General features: G+C 46.7%; 1 protein-coding gene across 2 annotated transcripts in view; it reads left to right on the top strand.

The window, feature by feature from the left end:
* The first annotated feature begins 3,521 nt into the window (after positions 1 to 3,521).
* Positions 3,522 to 17,632, top strand: part of LOC122365636 (low-density lipoprotein receptor-related protein 4-like) — a 42,262-nt gene continuing 28,151 nt past the window's right edge. For both annotated transcript variants that reach the window (XR_006253776.1, XM_043337021.1), the window contains exons 1-7: positions 3,522 to 3,620; positions 6,020 to 6,104; positions 12,169 to 12,216; positions 12,528 to 12,765; positions 13,396 to 13,511; positions 13,821 to 13,971; positions 14,356 to 14,506. Coding sequence is in view for 1 of the 2 variants with exons in the window: in XM_043337021.1 (XP_043192956.1) it covers positions 6,077 to 6,104; positions 12,169 to 12,216; positions 12,528 to 12,765; positions 13,396 to 13,511; positions 13,821 to 13,971; positions 14,356 to 14,506 (732 nt within the window). In the remaining variant the exon portion in view is untranslated. The remainder of the gene's footprint in view (positions 3,621 to 6,019; positions 6,105 to 12,168; positions 12,217 to 12,527; positions 12,766 to 13,395; positions 13,512 to 13,820; positions 13,972 to 14,355; positions 14,507 to 17,632) is intronic.

Genomic DNA, 17,632 nt, shown 5'->3' with positions numbered 1-17,632 from the left:
TTCTTATGTCCCTGAGGTCATCCAGGTCACGAATGGAATCTTACAGTTAGGTATTCGCTGATAACTTAACCCTCGCCCGTATAGGGGGGGGGGTCGAACGGACCCCCCCCCCATGGTTTTTCGCGAATAACTCGCGTAAAAAGCGGCCGATCGCGACGAAACTTTCAGTACCTTCGCGTTCATCAATTTCACACCTACCCTGAAAATTTCATGACCCTGACCCAAATGACCTTTGACCTGTGACCTACTTTTCGAGACCATGTTTGGCTGGAATCGCGATTCGGCGTATGTCGGCTCGCATTAGCCGCGCGTTTGCAGTCTTTTCGTGGTTTCAAGCGTTCAAACATGTGATATGATGTTGCCCCCATGCATTAGGGTGGGTGTCAAGGTCACCTGAAGGTCAGGTCAGGTCATTGACCTTTGGTGACCTCGGTTCACTTTTTCGAGTTTTACATGTTTCTAGGCCAGTTTTTGGAGCTGAATTCGAATTTAGCAACCATATGAACATTTACGAAGTAGTTTTGATGCCTTCGTAACATGTTACGAAGCTGTCAGAGGCGGTTGCCACCTACTACGAATACCCTTACTGGTTGACCTGACCTGACCTGACCCGACCTGGCCTAAATACATGAAGACATCATCGGTGATCAAAACTAACATGATATTCGTGATCTGCACCCCGAAAAACCCCATAGCAGCCACACTTTACGACGTTCTAACAGGTCCCGATTTTCCCGCCTTTGGGGTCATTGACCTGACCTGCAAGGTCAACCAATGACCTAGGACCTTAAAATTGGGTATCATCGGCTTCCTCTCGTCACGGGCAACACTCTCGTTTTTTCCGCGAAGCTCTAGCTTGATCAGGGGCGAAACGGCAAGGGGGGGTCCAACGGACCCCCCCCTTATACGTTCGCGGCTGGAAAAACACCAATACGGGCGAGGGTTAAAGAGGTGTGCTGGAGCGATGAAAGCGCCAGATGTGTTCAGCTCGACGATACGGATCGACTGATATGCAGCATGACCTTTTCTGGTCAGATCATCACGACCTAAGATGGGTTTTCGAAAGTGCACTTTTCCGCGTCGCTGGCTCTATTGGCCGTTCCCGATTTATATGTGCCGGTATTGCGCTAAGTGTTGAAATTGGGAACATTTTACCTTTGATGACCTCTAGTGACCCTTTGACCTGACCTAAAAATTGACTGAAGTATCCTTATTCCTTACTTTGGACGTTCTTTCGAATGCCGCTTTACCACGTGTCGCTACATGGCTCAGAAGCCGAGTTAGAGCCATAGGGGGGAGGTGTTCACCCCCCCCCCCAGCAGGCGGCGTGAAAATCCAGGACTCCCAGCGGCACGCGGGGTAGCCTGGTATCAAAGGTCAATGGCTTATATCGGGTACCAGCCGCTGCGTCTGGTTAGGCGGCACGGGCGGACATCGATAGCAGCGCCTCTATCGGTCACTAGGGAAAGCTGGGCTGTAGGCGACGAAATACCGGCTGAGTTGTCACAAGTTAAATAGGTTTATAGACATCCGTCTTGTGATAAAGTTGAACTTTTGCCTTCAATATTTCTGCAGGCAATTTTAGAAGTGTCTTCACATAGATAACAAAACCATTTAAATTATTTTATTCACTTCGAGCCTTCTCTATTGTTCTTGATGATGCGGGAACTATTTCTAATTAGTGTTTCTAGCTGAGTAAAAGAACATATTGTGCAAACGATGAAAAAAGCATAAATTGAAGATTTTAAATGCAATTTTCTGTAACAAATAATGGTAAATTCTCTACACATCAAGGAAAAGGTGCATGCTAACTGATAATTTAAAGTTCTTGGGGCCAGTTGGTTTCTTCTTTTCTTACGTCGCCCCAATGGCCGCGAATACACTTGTGATAACGCCTATAATGTAACTTGTAATGGCACATAAGATCTTTGTATGCGAAGCGCAAGCTATTTAGGGACGAAACGGCAGGCGGCCGCGCTCCACCAGCCAATGTCACCGTGCACCAGCCCTTCCCGGCTCTCCTTCCTCTTTTGGAGCAGTAGGTAGGTATGCCCAGGGTCCAGAGAAGAGCAAGCAATATCACTTAGGGGAAGGAGGGTGAATTGCGCCACCTTAAGGAAAAACGCTAATTGTAAGAAAACCGCTGGAGATATAAGCATGCAGTGGTAACCATTTCAAAGAGGAGCTCATTGGCTACGATTTAAGAGCCTCCCGATCAATAAAGAATGTTTCGTTTGCTTCTGACAGCTGCTTTTTCAGAAACATGCAAAAGGGCGCAATTGCCAACAACTGCTGTAAATTGCGCCAGGGGGATGGCGCAATTAGAACCCAAATGCGCCCTATACTTTAACATGGCTAAGTGAATGAGACGGAATACATACACCCCGGCAGTCTAATGTCATTGCGACTTACTTAAACATTTATAATGTTATTCAGGCTGGATAAATAATAAAGGTAGATATAAATCGCAATGTTTTTTGCCCAGGTAGATAACGTTACATGTGTCCGTACGCTTGTAAAAGTGCAACGAAAACGTTTACTGTAACAGACTAAATATATGTAAACGTATGCGCCTACACAGTTAAATTTTCAATAGTTTCTCTCAAAATTAATTTTTTTATCGTTTTGACAACTAAATGACATCAGTTTTTTATTTTTATCTTAGCTGTCACTTCTCACGCCTAAGTCCATGTTGAAAATGTCGTATTTTGTCAATTACACCACAAGTCGTAGCCTAAATGGCAGCTGCATTATAAGTTTGACGATAGAAATAATTTGCGGACTGACGACAGCGGGCTGCTCCCTTGCCTGACATTAAACTCCTTCTTTATGCATTCATACTGTCGTGATACAATGGCTACACCATTATACTATTTGCGCCCCCCTGGCGCAATTGCCATGGGCGCAATTAAAATTGAGGTACTTTTTAATAAAAGCATAGAAGTTATCATAAAGATTTTGCAGGAAGTTTACGGTTTCAGTGAAATACAATGAAAAAAGGGGTTTTCTTTCTAAATATCACTCTGAAAATCACACAATTATCGCAAATTTTTATAGCCAACCCAACAGTTCAAAATACTGCAAAAAAGTTAAGAAAACGCCATAACATCTTTGATGGCGTAGTCAGCCTGGCTGATTGGCTTCATCGGAGTGTTTGGGCCATAAAATGAACAATGCAGTGGTGAAAAGAATGTTTTCGAACACAAAATTCTAAACATCAACATGCCATTGAATTCGTGGGAATGTTGGTGGGCGCAATTGGTTAGGAGGGCGCAATACACCCACTTTCCCCTATCAGTTACCAAATATGCATTTTACCATAAATGTGATGAATTTATCAAAAGCAATAACTATCATGGTGCTGCGGTTTGAATTTTGATTATAATCGCAGCATCTACATATAGCACTACACTACACGATCGTAACGACCAGTCACCCGATGACGTCACTAAACCGCTTCTGCAACAAATCACTGGCCGTCGAGGTCAATATACTCGACCTTGGCATTCCACTTTGTGAGTGTTTTGGTCCGCGGTGGTGGGGTGCGCGCTCCGCAAGTATACGCGTATTTATATTTCTGAGAGGTTTTAATTTATTCGTTATGAATGCGGTAGTAAAAGGTGAGCTTGAAATTGATCCGTAGTTATGGTTTCATGTCATTAGGTCGTCTCATTCTGCATGTTTTTTAAGTTGAAAGAAGTGGCGCAGCTGCGCAGCAGAAAGCATCAAACTTCAATATTGTTGCATTTTATGTCCACCTATACCCTGAAATAAAGCTGGAAGTGTTTAGTATTTCAACCATTTGTTAGTAGTTTCACTTATTGTGTGATGTGTGATGTAAAACATGAATAAATTCATAAAGATAAGATTTCTGTCATTAGTGTGTAGTGTCCTATCAGTAGGCGGAACTATGGTCATGAGTACCCAAATATAGGAACGTTCCCATTTTTGGGAACGGAGTTCCCAAATATGGGAACGGGCGTTCCCATTTATGAGAACGGAAGGCAATTTTTCGGCCGTTCGCCCACTAAAACTCAAAAGTGCATCACGTCTCAAAAAAGTGCACGCTGATTTAAGTATCTACTAAATCTCCATAAAGTTATCTTTAATCTGACCGTGGAACAAGGAAATTGGCCGTGGAATGATATTTTTAATGATTTTTTAAAAATGACAGAATGGTGGAAATATGGGTTATACGACATTTAACATGCAATTTTAAGGAAAATGAAGCATTTTTTACATTTTGAGGTCAAGTATAATAATTTTCTCCTGGTTATGAAATTTCATTCTAGCGACACCAGATGCTGACATATGCAAGCGAACACGCGGACAGTCCCGAGGTAATATTGTTGACTTTTGGTGTCGGGGCGATCGACCGCGTGGAACGTCAGTGATTTTACCGAACTACTGTTGTTAACTCAGTTTCAGTGGTTTAAAATCATTCAACTGTATTTTATCAGCCCTGAAAGACATATTTTATTTGGATGCTAGCTGTTTAGCGTTGTTTTATAAGCAGCGTCATGAGCGTGGTTTTTGTCTTCGGCGTTTCTAAGCATGATCGTTTGGGGGGAATTTCTCTGATATAGGTCGCTCTGTGTGGCTTATTTATAATTTTTATGCTGATTTCGATCATACCTCGTGCCCATCCTACCAGGCCTTTTGCCACTTACACTCATTAAGAAAGGAAAAAACTAGATTTTCATTGGGACTAGGTGTTTTGAGGGTGTAACATATTCAGCGTTCCCATTTTTGGATACTTCCTGTGCTCGTCAACTCTCGGTGATTAGCAGACAGGTGCTTGACATGTCTCCACCCTCGGCGCGGACGGTGGATATAGGTATGGAAGACCTTGTTGAACATCGCTGAGCGTTGTGGATTACGTAATCCTGCAGAGGGGGGCGTGCCCGCTGCGAGATCGACGGGAATAAAAGCGCAGAAGACCGGGCGAAACATGCAACGGTCTTGCAGGAAAGGTCATCTGATGATTGTTGCGTTAACAATAATTTGCGGCGTTGGACGTGATGCTTGTTAATGAAAAGAGCCCCTGAAAGGCGTCGGTGAAATCGTTCCCAATTTTGGGTACGCCGTTCCCATAATAAGGAACGCTTGCAGCGCCAGTGTACGAGAGCGTTCCCAAATTTGGGCTCGCGGCCCGGGTGATGGACTGCTTTAGAAATAGGGGAACGATTTGAAACTACGATGGGCCTTACAATATCAAACTCTTTCCCAACAATATTGAGACAACTATCAGGCGGTTCACGATCGTTTTATATTTTTTGGACGTCATTTAACAGTTCTTTTTCTTGTTTTAAATAATGCCTCCATGGCGTTCCCATATTTGGGTTTATCGTTCCCAAACATGGGAACGAAAATGCGTTCCCGAAAATGGCTACGCTTGACCATAGTTCCGCCTACTGCTATTGGCTATTGGCAATGCTCGATTCTGCAATTTGAATTAAGAGCCTGATTAGCTTAATAGCTCGATTGAGCTCTATAACTGTCCATAACCCACCTTAAAACTCTTGTTTCAATGATACTGCAATAACATTCAAGAAATAGGTCAAATGCATTTTAAAGGGAATAGTTCACTTTCACGGAATTCATTTTTTTTGTGCAATGGATTTATGACTTTTTATGCTCAAAATGACCAGCTGAGAAAATTTAACCTTGTTATAAAATAGTATTTTCTATATTTTGATATAGGAACTAGGAAGAACTATTCAGTTTTAAAAGAGGGAAATGACCCCTGCAAGACACATTCCTCAGCAAGGCACATTTTTCAGGACGAGAAATGGAATATCTTCGCCTAGCCTAGGGTGATCATTGGGCTGTTAAAGCTCCTGCTTTGTGCTAGTCTCAGCTCAAGCTACGGAACTGCTATTCCAGTTCAAAACCCCATGTTAAAAGTGAACTATTTCCTTTAAGTTTAATGTTACATATATCCTGTGTAATTGCATTGTTCTGCTACTAGTTGTGCCATTGTATTTTTTTTCATCTTACTTTTATTGTATTCTTTCAGACTGAACATAAGCTGTGGATTGGAGCAGCACACCATCTGGCACCTTCCCTCTTAACCATGCTGTGGTATTCAGCATTTATCTACAGTGAGTACCCTTTGCTTAGTTACATCAACTGGAGCTTGGTTTTCTTGCATGTGTGATTGACAGGCCAGTGGGCTGCCTTTTCATACTGAGCTACTCTTATCAATCCTAGGTTCACAGCGTCATAGAACTTGCAACCCCTCTGCACCCCCCGTCTTGGACACCACACTGGCTTAAAGTATGGCATCATGGACCTCTTGCCGGGGAGGGCCAGACTCTCACCTTCGTCACCCTAGAAACCCAGATATCTACTACCTAGTCAGCTTGATGTGACATCAGAAGCAGTACTGCTAAACTGGTGAGGAGGCAGGGGACAGTCTCCACCTACCTCAATCTTCAGCAGGTGATGGAGGCAAGAAGTTCACTCAGAAAGCTGTGCCTGAGGCCACCCCCAACAAACTCAACAAGTACTTTTTGGGTATCCGCCATCAGGTCGCGGCAGAGGTCTTGGAGTCTTATATGCTGTACTAGTATGTGTTAATCACAAGTGCAAAATCCTTTAATCTAAGTAAGGATCCAGAAGGTTAGGATCTAGATTCTAGAGGCTTGAGGTGCGCTGAGCTGAGGTGAGCTGAATTTTTGTTCAGTCCAAAAATGTTGCAACATCACAGTTCTGCTGGTGCCTGGGAATGTTATGCAAGGAGCGGAATATTATAGGAAATAGTATGCTCCCTAGTCCATCAGCTTGCAGGTATGTCTCGGCTTTATCGTGAGAATTGCTTTAGGGTATTTCGGTCACATGTGCTCACTATTTCAAATCAATGGGCAAATCCGAAAACGTTTGTAAAGACTGTTCGCCACTTATTTGCAAATCATTAGCTCGATTGAGGTTGAAGCGGTAAGCGGGGTCTTGCCCTCCTCAACAAGAGGGCCCAGCGAGGATTACCCCTCGCCTGTATAGGGGGGGGGAGTCGAATAACTCCCCTCGTTTTTTCGCAAATAACTCGCGTAAAAAGCGGCCGATCGTGACGAAGCTTTCATTATCCTCGAGTTAATTAATTTTACACCTACCCTGAAAATTCCATGACCCTGACCCAAATGACGTTTGACCTGTAATCTATTGCTCGAGACCATGTTTGGCCGGAATCTGGATTTGGCGTATGTCGGCTCGCATTAGCCGCGCGTTTGCAGTCTTTTGTGGTTTCAACCGTTCAAACATGTGTTATGATGCTGGTCCCATGCATTAGGGTGGGTGTCAAGGTCACCTGAAGGTCAGGTCATTAACCTTTGATGACCTCTGTTCACTTTTTCGAGTTTTGCATGTTTCTAGGCTATTTTTTTTGGACCTGAATTCGAATTCAGCAACGAGTTGAACATTTACGAAGTAGTTTTGGTGTCTTCGTAACATGTTACGAAGCTGTCAGAGGCGGTTGACACGTACTACGAATACCCGGCAGGACCCCTACTGGTTGACCTGACCTGACCTGACTCGACGTGGCATAAATGCACAAAGACATCATCTGTGATAAAAACCTGCGTGATATTCGTGATCAGCACCTCGGAAAACCCCATAGCAGACACAATACGACGTTCTAACAGGTCCCGATTTTCCCGACTTTTGGGTCATTGACCTGACCTGGAAGGTCAACCAACTACCCAGGACCTTAAAATTGGCTATCATAGGCTTCCTCTCGTCACGGACAACACGCTCGTTTTTTCCGCAAAGCTTAAGCTCGATCAGAGGCCAAACGGCAGGGGGATCCGTTGGATCCCCCCCCCCCTTATACGTTCGCGGCTGGCAAAACACCAATACGGGCGAAGGTCAAAAGTTAAATTGTTCCATGAGCCCGGACGGTGCAGTTAGGCTCGGTGTCGTCACAAGGATGTTAACGGAAGATTGCAGATGATTGTCAACAATTCCTGATCAATATAATAAATTCCTCTTCCTGACAGTTCTGTTCCGGCTGTGTTGTGTCTTCGAACGGTATTGATGAGTCACCAACAACCGATCAATCAGCGTTCTGGAAAACGACCCAGCTATGAGTATATTATAATGGTTTTCCCAGCGCGCTGAGTGCGGAGGGCACGGATCGCAGCCGGGTCCAATGCTGTGTCAGTTCGGCGCCGATCCCGCGGGCCGGGATCTACGCAGGTAGTGGGCGACTTCTAACATTCCCAGCTTATCGGCGGATTACATCGGACTCTTCAGAAAACCACCTGCTTGCGTCTGGTTGTTGTTGGGCAGGCAGCATTTTTGACTTGCTAAATCATCGTGGTTAGCTACAACGCAGTTTGACTAGTTGATGCATTGGCGTATGGCAGGAGATGTTTCCGTGTTGGCATTGGAGACGTCTGATGAAATGATTCGATTGCCTGAATTTTACCTCGTCTCCTCTGGCTGCTTGGCTTACGCAACATTTAAGCTTACTGAAAATGTATTTTCCGGACTGCCTACTCATGCTGGGTCATGCTACCACTATTCCCACGTGCGTCATAGATTCGTTGGTTTATAAGGAAACTATCGATTAGGGTTACACTGTCCCACTGCTCGAAGCGTGTGGTCATTGTTTGGCGGCGTGTTCCGAACCGCCGTCAGCAGGGCTGCGGAGTCGATGGATTTTCGGCGACTCCGACTCCGACTCCGACTTCGGCTTTCAAAAACCAGCTCCGACTCCGACTCCGACTCCGGGCAGAATTGTCGACTCCGACCGACTCCAACTCCCGACTCCGACTCCGCAGACCTAGCAGGGCTGCGGAGTCGACAGAATTTCGGTGACTCCGACTCCGACTCCGGCTCGGGTTTCTAAAATCTACTCCGACTCCGACTCCGACTCCGGTCACAACTGTCGACTCCGACCGACTCCGACTCCGACTCCGACTCCGCAGCCCTGGCCGTCAGACGGTCCAGCGGAGTCCCTCGCCGGTGCTCCGGGGTCTCCGAGAGCGGTACGCTGCGCCGTGTCGAACTTAGTTCCGACATGTCACAGAGATGCCCGGGCTCATTCACATTCCCGTCACACGGATACGAACTTCATCGCCAGGCCGAACCTCCCGAGAACGCCAAGTTTACCCGGGTCCAAACAACTGCCGGCGTGGTTCAGACGTCTTTGAGATTGTTTAGATTAATATTTAAAGTCGCTGGCATGCCTGTAGTTTGATTTTTATATTTAACAAGTAAGTGGCATTTTATTGGCACGTTAATGATCATACTTCGCATCAATTATTTTCTCGGCCATTTTCGGTATCAGCATGCGAAAAGAAAAGGAAGATCACCATAGATCGAAGGTCGATTTTCCGGCTTAATCATTTTTTATTATTATTATGAATGGTCACTTTACCAGTGGAGAAATAGAGGCATAACATTGCCGAAAACACCATAGCGCATAAAAAATACTGAACTGTCGTCTGAATTGACCTCCAGGTCAACGATTAAGCCTTCAGGTTGACTCTTTGCGCAACAAGTTGAACAAGTTTGAAGTTGAACAAGTTTGAACAAGTTTGAACAAGTTTTAGGCTTGAAGGTGAAAATGTTTCAAATGATTAAATGCCCATAAAGAGCCGTAAAATATTTGCCGAGCCTTCGAAGGTCGAATGGCCATATCTAAACGCGCATATTTAGCTGTACCGAAGCTGCACCTGTGCTGAGTCGTCATTAGTCGGTTATTTGTTAGGCCATATCCTTATTAAGTTTGCAAACTCCTATATAGTCAGCTTGTCAAAATAGCAAGTGCTTAACCGTGCATTATTTCAATCTTTTATTCTTCTGTGACAAGTGTACCGACTTAACCCGCGCCCCACTGGGGTCTGTGTATAACACGCCCTACTGGGGGGGGGGGGGGCTATTCATAGCCCCCCCTCCTAACTCCGAAACTACTGGGCCGATCGTCAAAATTCAAACGGCGTCTGATAGCCCCGGAAAAACTGTCGAGCGAAACCTAATTTCATTGACCTCGAGGTCACCGATGACGTCACAGGTCAGGTCAAAGTAAAAATTATTAGCATTTTGGCTTGTTCACATTTTGGGCTCTGGCCGCCGTCTTACAAGTCAGATCAGGCTCATTTTTGGTACACACACTCTTAAACAGATGCTCTAGATACCCTGAGGGTACCAAGCTTTTACTTTGATTTTCAGGTCAAGGTCAGGTCATCACAGGTCACGAAAATATTTTATCATGCGTCGGTCACGTGACACATGTTTTATGGTCCATTTAGGCCATAGATTTCGAATTTGATGTCGTCTGTGTCATTCGAGGTCATTTTGAGTCGAATTTAGCTTAGGTCAGGTCACTTTCAGGTCAAAAAAGGTCAAATTTTGAAGTTAAAACTTTTCAACAAAAAAGGTGTCTATTGGATGCAGTTTGAGCTCAGGAACACGATGGTGCCATTTATATTGGTGTACGATGTCAAATACGTACTGAAAAATTGATTTGAAAAATTAATAATTGTGAATTTTTTGCAATAATGCGTATAACTTGGCCATTTTTGAAGATATTTAGCTAAAACTTGCTAGAGTTAGTCATAATCAAGCGTTCTGTCACATATATTCCGGTTTTTTTCGAAAAGTCAAAAACTTTTTGAAAAAATATAAAAATACATATTTTGAATATTATTATATAAAATTTTCGAAATTTTCAAAATTTTGAAAATTCGAGATAGCAGTTTGATAGCGCGGTCAATTCTGAGTCCTTTCATGCAAAGAAATTGAATCTAGCTTAAAACCTGAGCTCTTGGGAGCGATTGCCGTGGTTCAATGTTTTGCGTCGAAATCGGCCGAACATGACGTCACTCTGACGTCATTTCCGGCCGACCTATGGTAGCTACGAAGTTCAAATTTTGACACAAGGTGTCAAATTGATGCAGCCAAAGGTACTGTAAGTTTGGCGTCGATCCGTCAAGCGGTTTGGAAGTTATTGCAGAAAAACGGGAGGGGGGCTATAAATAGCCCCCCCCCAGTGGGGCGCGGGTTAACATTCTATATAAGGCTATTTCGCGGATGCGGATGATAACGCCGACGTCTTGCCAACGTCTTACGTGGCCGTGTTATGAATTTTGGCTGTGATTGCGTGGGACTCCCAATCCTTACAAGTCTTATGGAGACATTTTTCAGGTGTGATTTGGTGTGGTTCAGTATCTGCCTAACTGAGTGATTCTATGTTTTATATTTCTAATTCGATGGGAATATGCATATGTTTTCTTGAGACATCCGGTGTGCTTCAGTTGTGATTTGGTAGACTCCCCAATGCTCAGCTCATCAGTCCTAACTGAAACGTTCCGTGTTTCAATCGCACTTTCTATGGGAATCCACATTAGAGATGTCAATCGGATACCAACTTTTTGGTATACCGATACCAAACCGATACCAACTCGGTATTTGGTATTTCAATCCTAATGTGCTTGGTATTTTGTTGGTATCATGAACCATCGCTAATGTTTAAGAGGCTAAGAAATCGGTAAAAGGTTGGTATTTTCCTCATGTTCCCAAGTTGGTTTGGTTTCGGTATTTCTCCACGGTTTTGGTTGGTATTTGGCAGACATGTGCATGGATCCGATAAAATGGATCTGGGATCTGATCCCACGGATCCTGATCTCGGATCCGACGGGATCATAGATCCAGCTCTGTAATTTATCGAGAGATCCGTAGGGATCACAGATCCGAGTCTCATTTTTTGCTTGAGATCCAGTGAGATCATAGATCCTCACTTATTTTTTGTCAACACATATATCCCAAAAAAGCACTTGTTTCAACTCACAAACGTTCTGTTTTAGTGATTTTATGTGATCACACGTCATAATCCTGAGTTTTGTGTCACTTATTGGCATATAAACCCTTTAAAACATGGTTTCAAATGTGGTGCATAGTGGGATCCACTCAGACCATAGATCCATGTTCTTAATTTATCGTCAGATCATATGAGATCATAGATTCAAGATGTATTTTTTACGCCGGATCCGGTGGGATCATAGATCCCAACCTGTACTTTGCTTCGAGATCCACTGAGATCATAGATTCATCACTCGGATCCATGCACATGTCTGGACTATTTGGTTTGGTATCGGTATTCCGATTTTCCGTAATTGACATCACTAATCCACATAGGACTTACGAGAGCATTCCGTGTGTTTTCAGGTGTGATTCGGTGGGGCTCGGCGTGGGCGCTGGTGTGCACCGGAAGTGGTGAGCAATTTCTAGCATGTTCGATAACGTAAGGACTAAGTCATGAAAGTCAAAAGAGTACTTTTGGTGAGAAGATTAACTAGCGGCAATTACATGGCTGATTCTATTCGCGTTCCTTGCTGTCAACATGTGTGCGATATATGGTGACGTAATCAACATTATGCCGTTATGTTGCAACTTGCATGCATACCTGTGCAAAATACAGATACAATGCCATACCGGTTTGACTAGCCACCAAAAGGCTACAGGCGCTGTATTCAGTTCTGTGAACATCTGCTCATCCGTCGCCGGGCGGCTCGGCTGTGCCGCAGATTTTTCCTGTGACGGCGGCAGCCAGTGTCTGGCGCCGCGGAAGCTCTGCGACCAGTCTGCCGACTGCGCTGATGGCAGCGATGAGGGCTCGTGCGAGGCCGGCTCGCGGGTTTGTCCGGCCGGCCAGACGCCCTGCAGCGACCACCGGCTGTGCGTGCACCTCGACTGGCGCTGTGACGGCGTGCCCGACTGCCCGGACGGCTCGGACGAGATGGGATGTGCCGCGCCGCAGCGCAGGTACACACCCGGGTGGTGGAGATTTGAGTCCCTAGGCCGGCAGACGACACACATCCTAAGACGATGTGTGTTTTCTTTCTGGGTCCTGACGTGGTTACCCTAGTCTCCCATCTGGGATGGGCTCTGAATATCCTGGATATGGATATATGGATGCCTATTGGCAGCCACAGTGCATTCCTCAATTAAGATCATTAGAGGATAACAATTTGCTACCTGACGTTCGTCCCCACCCTAGGCGGTTGAGTGCCGGTCCTCGAGACTATCATATCCCCAGGGTAATAGACCTGCTTCCCCTGACGCAAAACTCGCGTCTGCTGCCTCTCACAGTTCAAACTAACTCGCTCCTTCCCAACACTGTATGTATATGCCAGCGTGTACGCTTGCCAAATATTACTCGCACGTTGTGGGGGTTTTGAAAGCCCTATTGTGTCGGTGCATATCAGGCGTTTGCGGGTTTAAACGCCTCAATCTGGGGAGCTCGTTTAGCATAGACGGAAAACCGGCGTCAGAAACCATGACAGAGATTGTCCTTGTTGGGCTGGAGAGCCTTCGATTATTATAGATGTACTTGTGTCATATTTGTACGATTTGTCAATAAACGTGAAAAAAAAACTCGCTCCTTCCTTCCAGACGCTGCGTGCCGGGCCAGGTGCAATGCCGGGGCGACGGCCGCTGCCTGGACGTTCTGTACCGCTGTGATGGCACCCCGGACTGTGAGGACGGATCGGACGAGATTGGCTGCGCAGGTGAGCCCGTTAACAGACACATGTGTGTCCACGGACTGGGTGTCAGAGGGTAGCTCATGGACACTTGCTGGCTAATTGACAGTTCACAAATGTGTGGCATGCATACGGACACACGAACACATGTTTACCGATAGTCCACCTTCACACACGTCTTGTACACAAACAGTCGAAGAGCACTAATCTGTTACGTCTCGTTGGAAAAGTCACTGGGTCTGTGGACGTGATCACTGTTAAAGCGTGCCCAAAAGCTTTTTCTTAATTCTACTGAAGTCGGCCACCATGTCTAAGTCTCTGTTTTCTTCCCCGCAGCGCCGTCGTCGCCGTGCGGCCGGGAGGGCTTCTGGTGTCCGCACCGGTCGTTCTGTATCGCCGCGTCTCAGCAGTGTGACGGCCGGGACGACTGCGGTGACGGCTCGGATGAGTTTGGCTGTAACATCACCTGTCCTGTCGGAGGGATGAGGTGGGTAACGGGTGGTGACGGGAGGCTGGATGGTGGAGACAGGGTAGCGAAGGGAAGATGCAGTTAGTGCTGCATTGGATTAGTCAATCAGTGCTTGCAAAAATAAAGTTTTTGACTAGCAGAATTATTCACAAGTTTATAGACGATATTGTGTATCGAGGCCAGCTGGGTTTGTGATGGTTACCCGACTGTCTGTGTGACTGCGTGTCTGCGCTAATTGTCTGTGTGACTGTCTGTGTTACTCTGCAGTGTGACTGTTCACAGGTGTCGGACGATGTGTATCGAGGCCAGCTGGGTTTGTGACGGTAGCCCAAGTCACTGTCTGTGCTGCTGTCTGTATTACTGTCTGTGTGACTGTGTGACTGTCTCTGTGACTGTTCCCAGGTGTCAGACGATGTGTATCGAAGCCAGCTGGGTTTGTGACGGTAGTCCCGACTGCGCCGACGGAAGGGACGAAGAGGGCTGTGCGACGCTGCAGCCGCCGCCGCCCTGTGCCGCCGACCAGTTCACCTGTGATAGCGGCATGTGTATTCCGGTGAGCGAAGCCTAGAAAATTCAGGGAACTCGGGAACCCTGTGCTGCCGACCAGTTCACCTGTGATAGCGGCATGTGTATTCCGGTGAGCATAACTGGGGGGAATTAGAGAACCCTGTGCCGCCGACCAGTTCACCTGCGATAGTGGCATGTGTATTCCGGTGAGCGAAACTCGGAACTCGGGAGGGAGACGGCTCTAGTCCTATGGTGCAGCTGGGTTTTGTGGTAAGATGTTGGCTGCTAGCTACTTGTATAATTTTTGCTGCAATCTACTTAATGGCTGGATCTCGCAAGTTCAAGCCCGAACTAAGCGGTACTTGTTGCGCAGCTGTTGAAAGAAGTTATCGGAGTCGAGATGATTCAGAAGTAAAGTTGTCCGTGCTTACATTGCCGGATGTGGCTCACCCACCTACCAGCCTCAACTGCCTGCGGCTGATTCCACCAGCAGCAAACTACCCTGTCAGAAATATAATGTATTGAACGCTAGAGCAGCCACCGGAACTCAGGTCCTCGTGACCAACAGTCCGATGTTCCATTACCTGATTTACGGGACGGTCAGTTCCTAGGCCTGGGGATTCAACACTGCCTGTGTCCACTCAGAACCGATGTAATGTTCGCTGGAACAAAGCACCGACTAAAGGCGGCCGCACACTAGGCCATTCGGCGGGCGACATTCCGCAAAAACGCAATTCCGTGGCGACATTACGCTTTCGTGGACGCCGAATCAGCTGCCGAAACGACAAAATTATCAGCCGACCGCTGCCAGCTAGCTGTCCGCGGGTAGAGTGCGCATGCGCGCGAACAGCCGCGGAGTTGCGGAAAAAGCTGGACCGGTTCAGCTTTTTCCGCGGCGACGCCGCGGACACCCGAAATTGTGGAACTTGAAACTCACCAACTATTGATGGAGCAGCCGAGAAATAGACTTCACTTGATAAAAAATCGTAGCGGCACTTCCTTCCCCATATTAAATGTTTTTTATACACTTCATTGGTTATTCCAATAATGGGTTACTATGTGCCTCTCCACAATTGTCTTTAGGTTTCTTGCATTTGTCGACAAACACGGTTGTTTACATTAATCACGAGCTTTATTTTTTGCAACTTCCTCCAGAAATTATGTCAAATTAATAGATATTCAAAACTTTATTGTACAGAAATATAGCATAATCGCATTAAATAAGCTAATACATAGATAACATGAACTACCTGGATTGGACACTCGTTTTTGGCGCCAAAAATAAGAGGCCACTTTGGCCTCTTATTTTTAAAGACGGCCTGTAACACTTTTGAGAGGCTGATATCTCAGCAACCACTGGGCCGATTAGCCTGCGGTCTTTTTTGTTCGGTAGCCCCATCCCTTCTGCCCCATAATTGACTTCTCATGATGCGTCTAGGTGACTGCCGTAGCACGTGCCACGTGAAAAGTCAGGGGTGTTCACTGTTCAGGGTATTTTGCATAAGTAGCGCTTTTGCGAGGCTTATATCTCAGCAACCACTTGACCGATGTACATGCGGTAATTTTTGTAGGGTAGCTTCATTCATTTTACCAAGTATTGGACTGTTCCCGATGCATGTGGGTGACCCCTTATGCACGTGCCACGTGCAATACGAAGAAGTGTCAGTTTTGTAACAATTGCAATATCTCGGTAACTACTCGGCCGATTGCGCTGAAACTTGGCATACAAATACGCACCCACCGGCAATGTATATCCATGTGCCAGAAATGGGGTGCTGCTGCACGTGCGCACGTGCAGGGCAGGGGTCGTTTCCAGATCTCGAGAACGGCTGGACCGATGGCGCTCAAATTTGGTACACGGCTAGGGACCAGTTAGAAGGGTGCCGTGCACAAGTCAGTTGGGACCCATATTGCACGTGCGCACGTGCAGGGTGCCGCTTCCAGATCTCGAGAACGGCTGGACCGATGGCGCTCAAATTTGGTACACGGTTAGGGACCAGTTAGAAGGGTGCCGTGCACAAGGCAGTTGGGACCCATATTGCACGTGCGCACGTGCAGGGTGCCGCTTCCAGATCTCGAGAACGGCTGGACCGATGGCGCTCAAATTTGGTACACGATTAGGGACCAGTTAGAAGGGTGCCGTGCACAAGTCAGTTGGGACCCATATTGCACGTGCGCACGTGCAGGGTGCCGCTTCCAGATCTCGAGAACGGCTGGACCGATGGCGCTCAAATTTGGTACACGGTTAGGGACCAGTTAGAAGGGTGCCGTGCACAAGGCAGTTGGGACCCATATTGCACGTGCGCACGTGCAGGGTGCCGCTTCCAGATCTCGAGAACGGCTGGACCGATGGCGCTCAAATTTGGTACACGGTTAGGGACCAGTTAGTAGGGTGCCGTGCACAAGGCAGTTGGGACCCATATTGCACGTGCGCACGTGCAAGGTGTCGCTTCCACATCTCAAGAACGGCTGGGCCGATTGCACTCATATTTGGCACATCGCTATAGACCGGTTAGTAGGGTGCCGTGCACCGAGAAAGTTGTGGCTCTGCGCGTGCTCACGCGCGCACGTGCACACCCCTCCGTCATATCTCGGGAACGGACTGACCGACTGCAATGAAATTTGGTGTGTGGCTGGATGCTGACCGTGTATGAGTTTTTCTCAGTCGACGAAGGTGAGGTAATGCACGTTCGCACGTGCACATCCCATAGTTCCAGCTAAAAATGGGACACGCCGCCTTCAATAAAAAGCTGGTGTGCGATTGAAGGATAACAAAGTGTCGTGACTGTGTGCCTCAGAAGGGTGTGAATATGCACGTGCCACGTGCACACCTCATAATAACGGCTTAATAACGAGCAGGCCCGATATTGATCGAAGTTGGCTTACGATTAGGGGATAAACCCCCTGAGGTTTTTTCGAAGTGCACGCTAAACGGCTTGTCGTAGCGGGCTGAAATTTTCAATACCCTCTGGGGCAACCTTTGCGCATCTTTTGCCGAAAAAAATTGATCAACCGAAATTGATCAAAAATTGGGAGCAACTACTGGGCCAGTGTACGTCAGTTCATGGAGGGCGAAACGGTCATCCGCGTCAGCAGTCTTATCTGGTGGTCTGGAGTAAAGGTCTCCGAACTACCGACCAGAATGGCACTTTCGCAGAAGACCAGAGCCCAA

This window comes from Amphibalanus amphitrite, unplaced genomic scaffold, assembly GCF_019059575.1.
Source record: "Amphibalanus amphitrite isolate SeventyFive unplaced genomic scaffold, NRLGWU_Aamphi_draft 000753F_arrow, whole genome shotgun sequence".
In the NCBI taxonomy this organism is placed as follows: Eukaryota; Metazoa; Arthropoda; class Thecostraca; order Balanomorpha; family Balanidae; genus Amphibalanus; species Amphibalanus amphitrite.
Note: the sequence above shows the minus strand (reverse complement) of the source record. Positions and strands in the feature narration are given on the sequence as shown.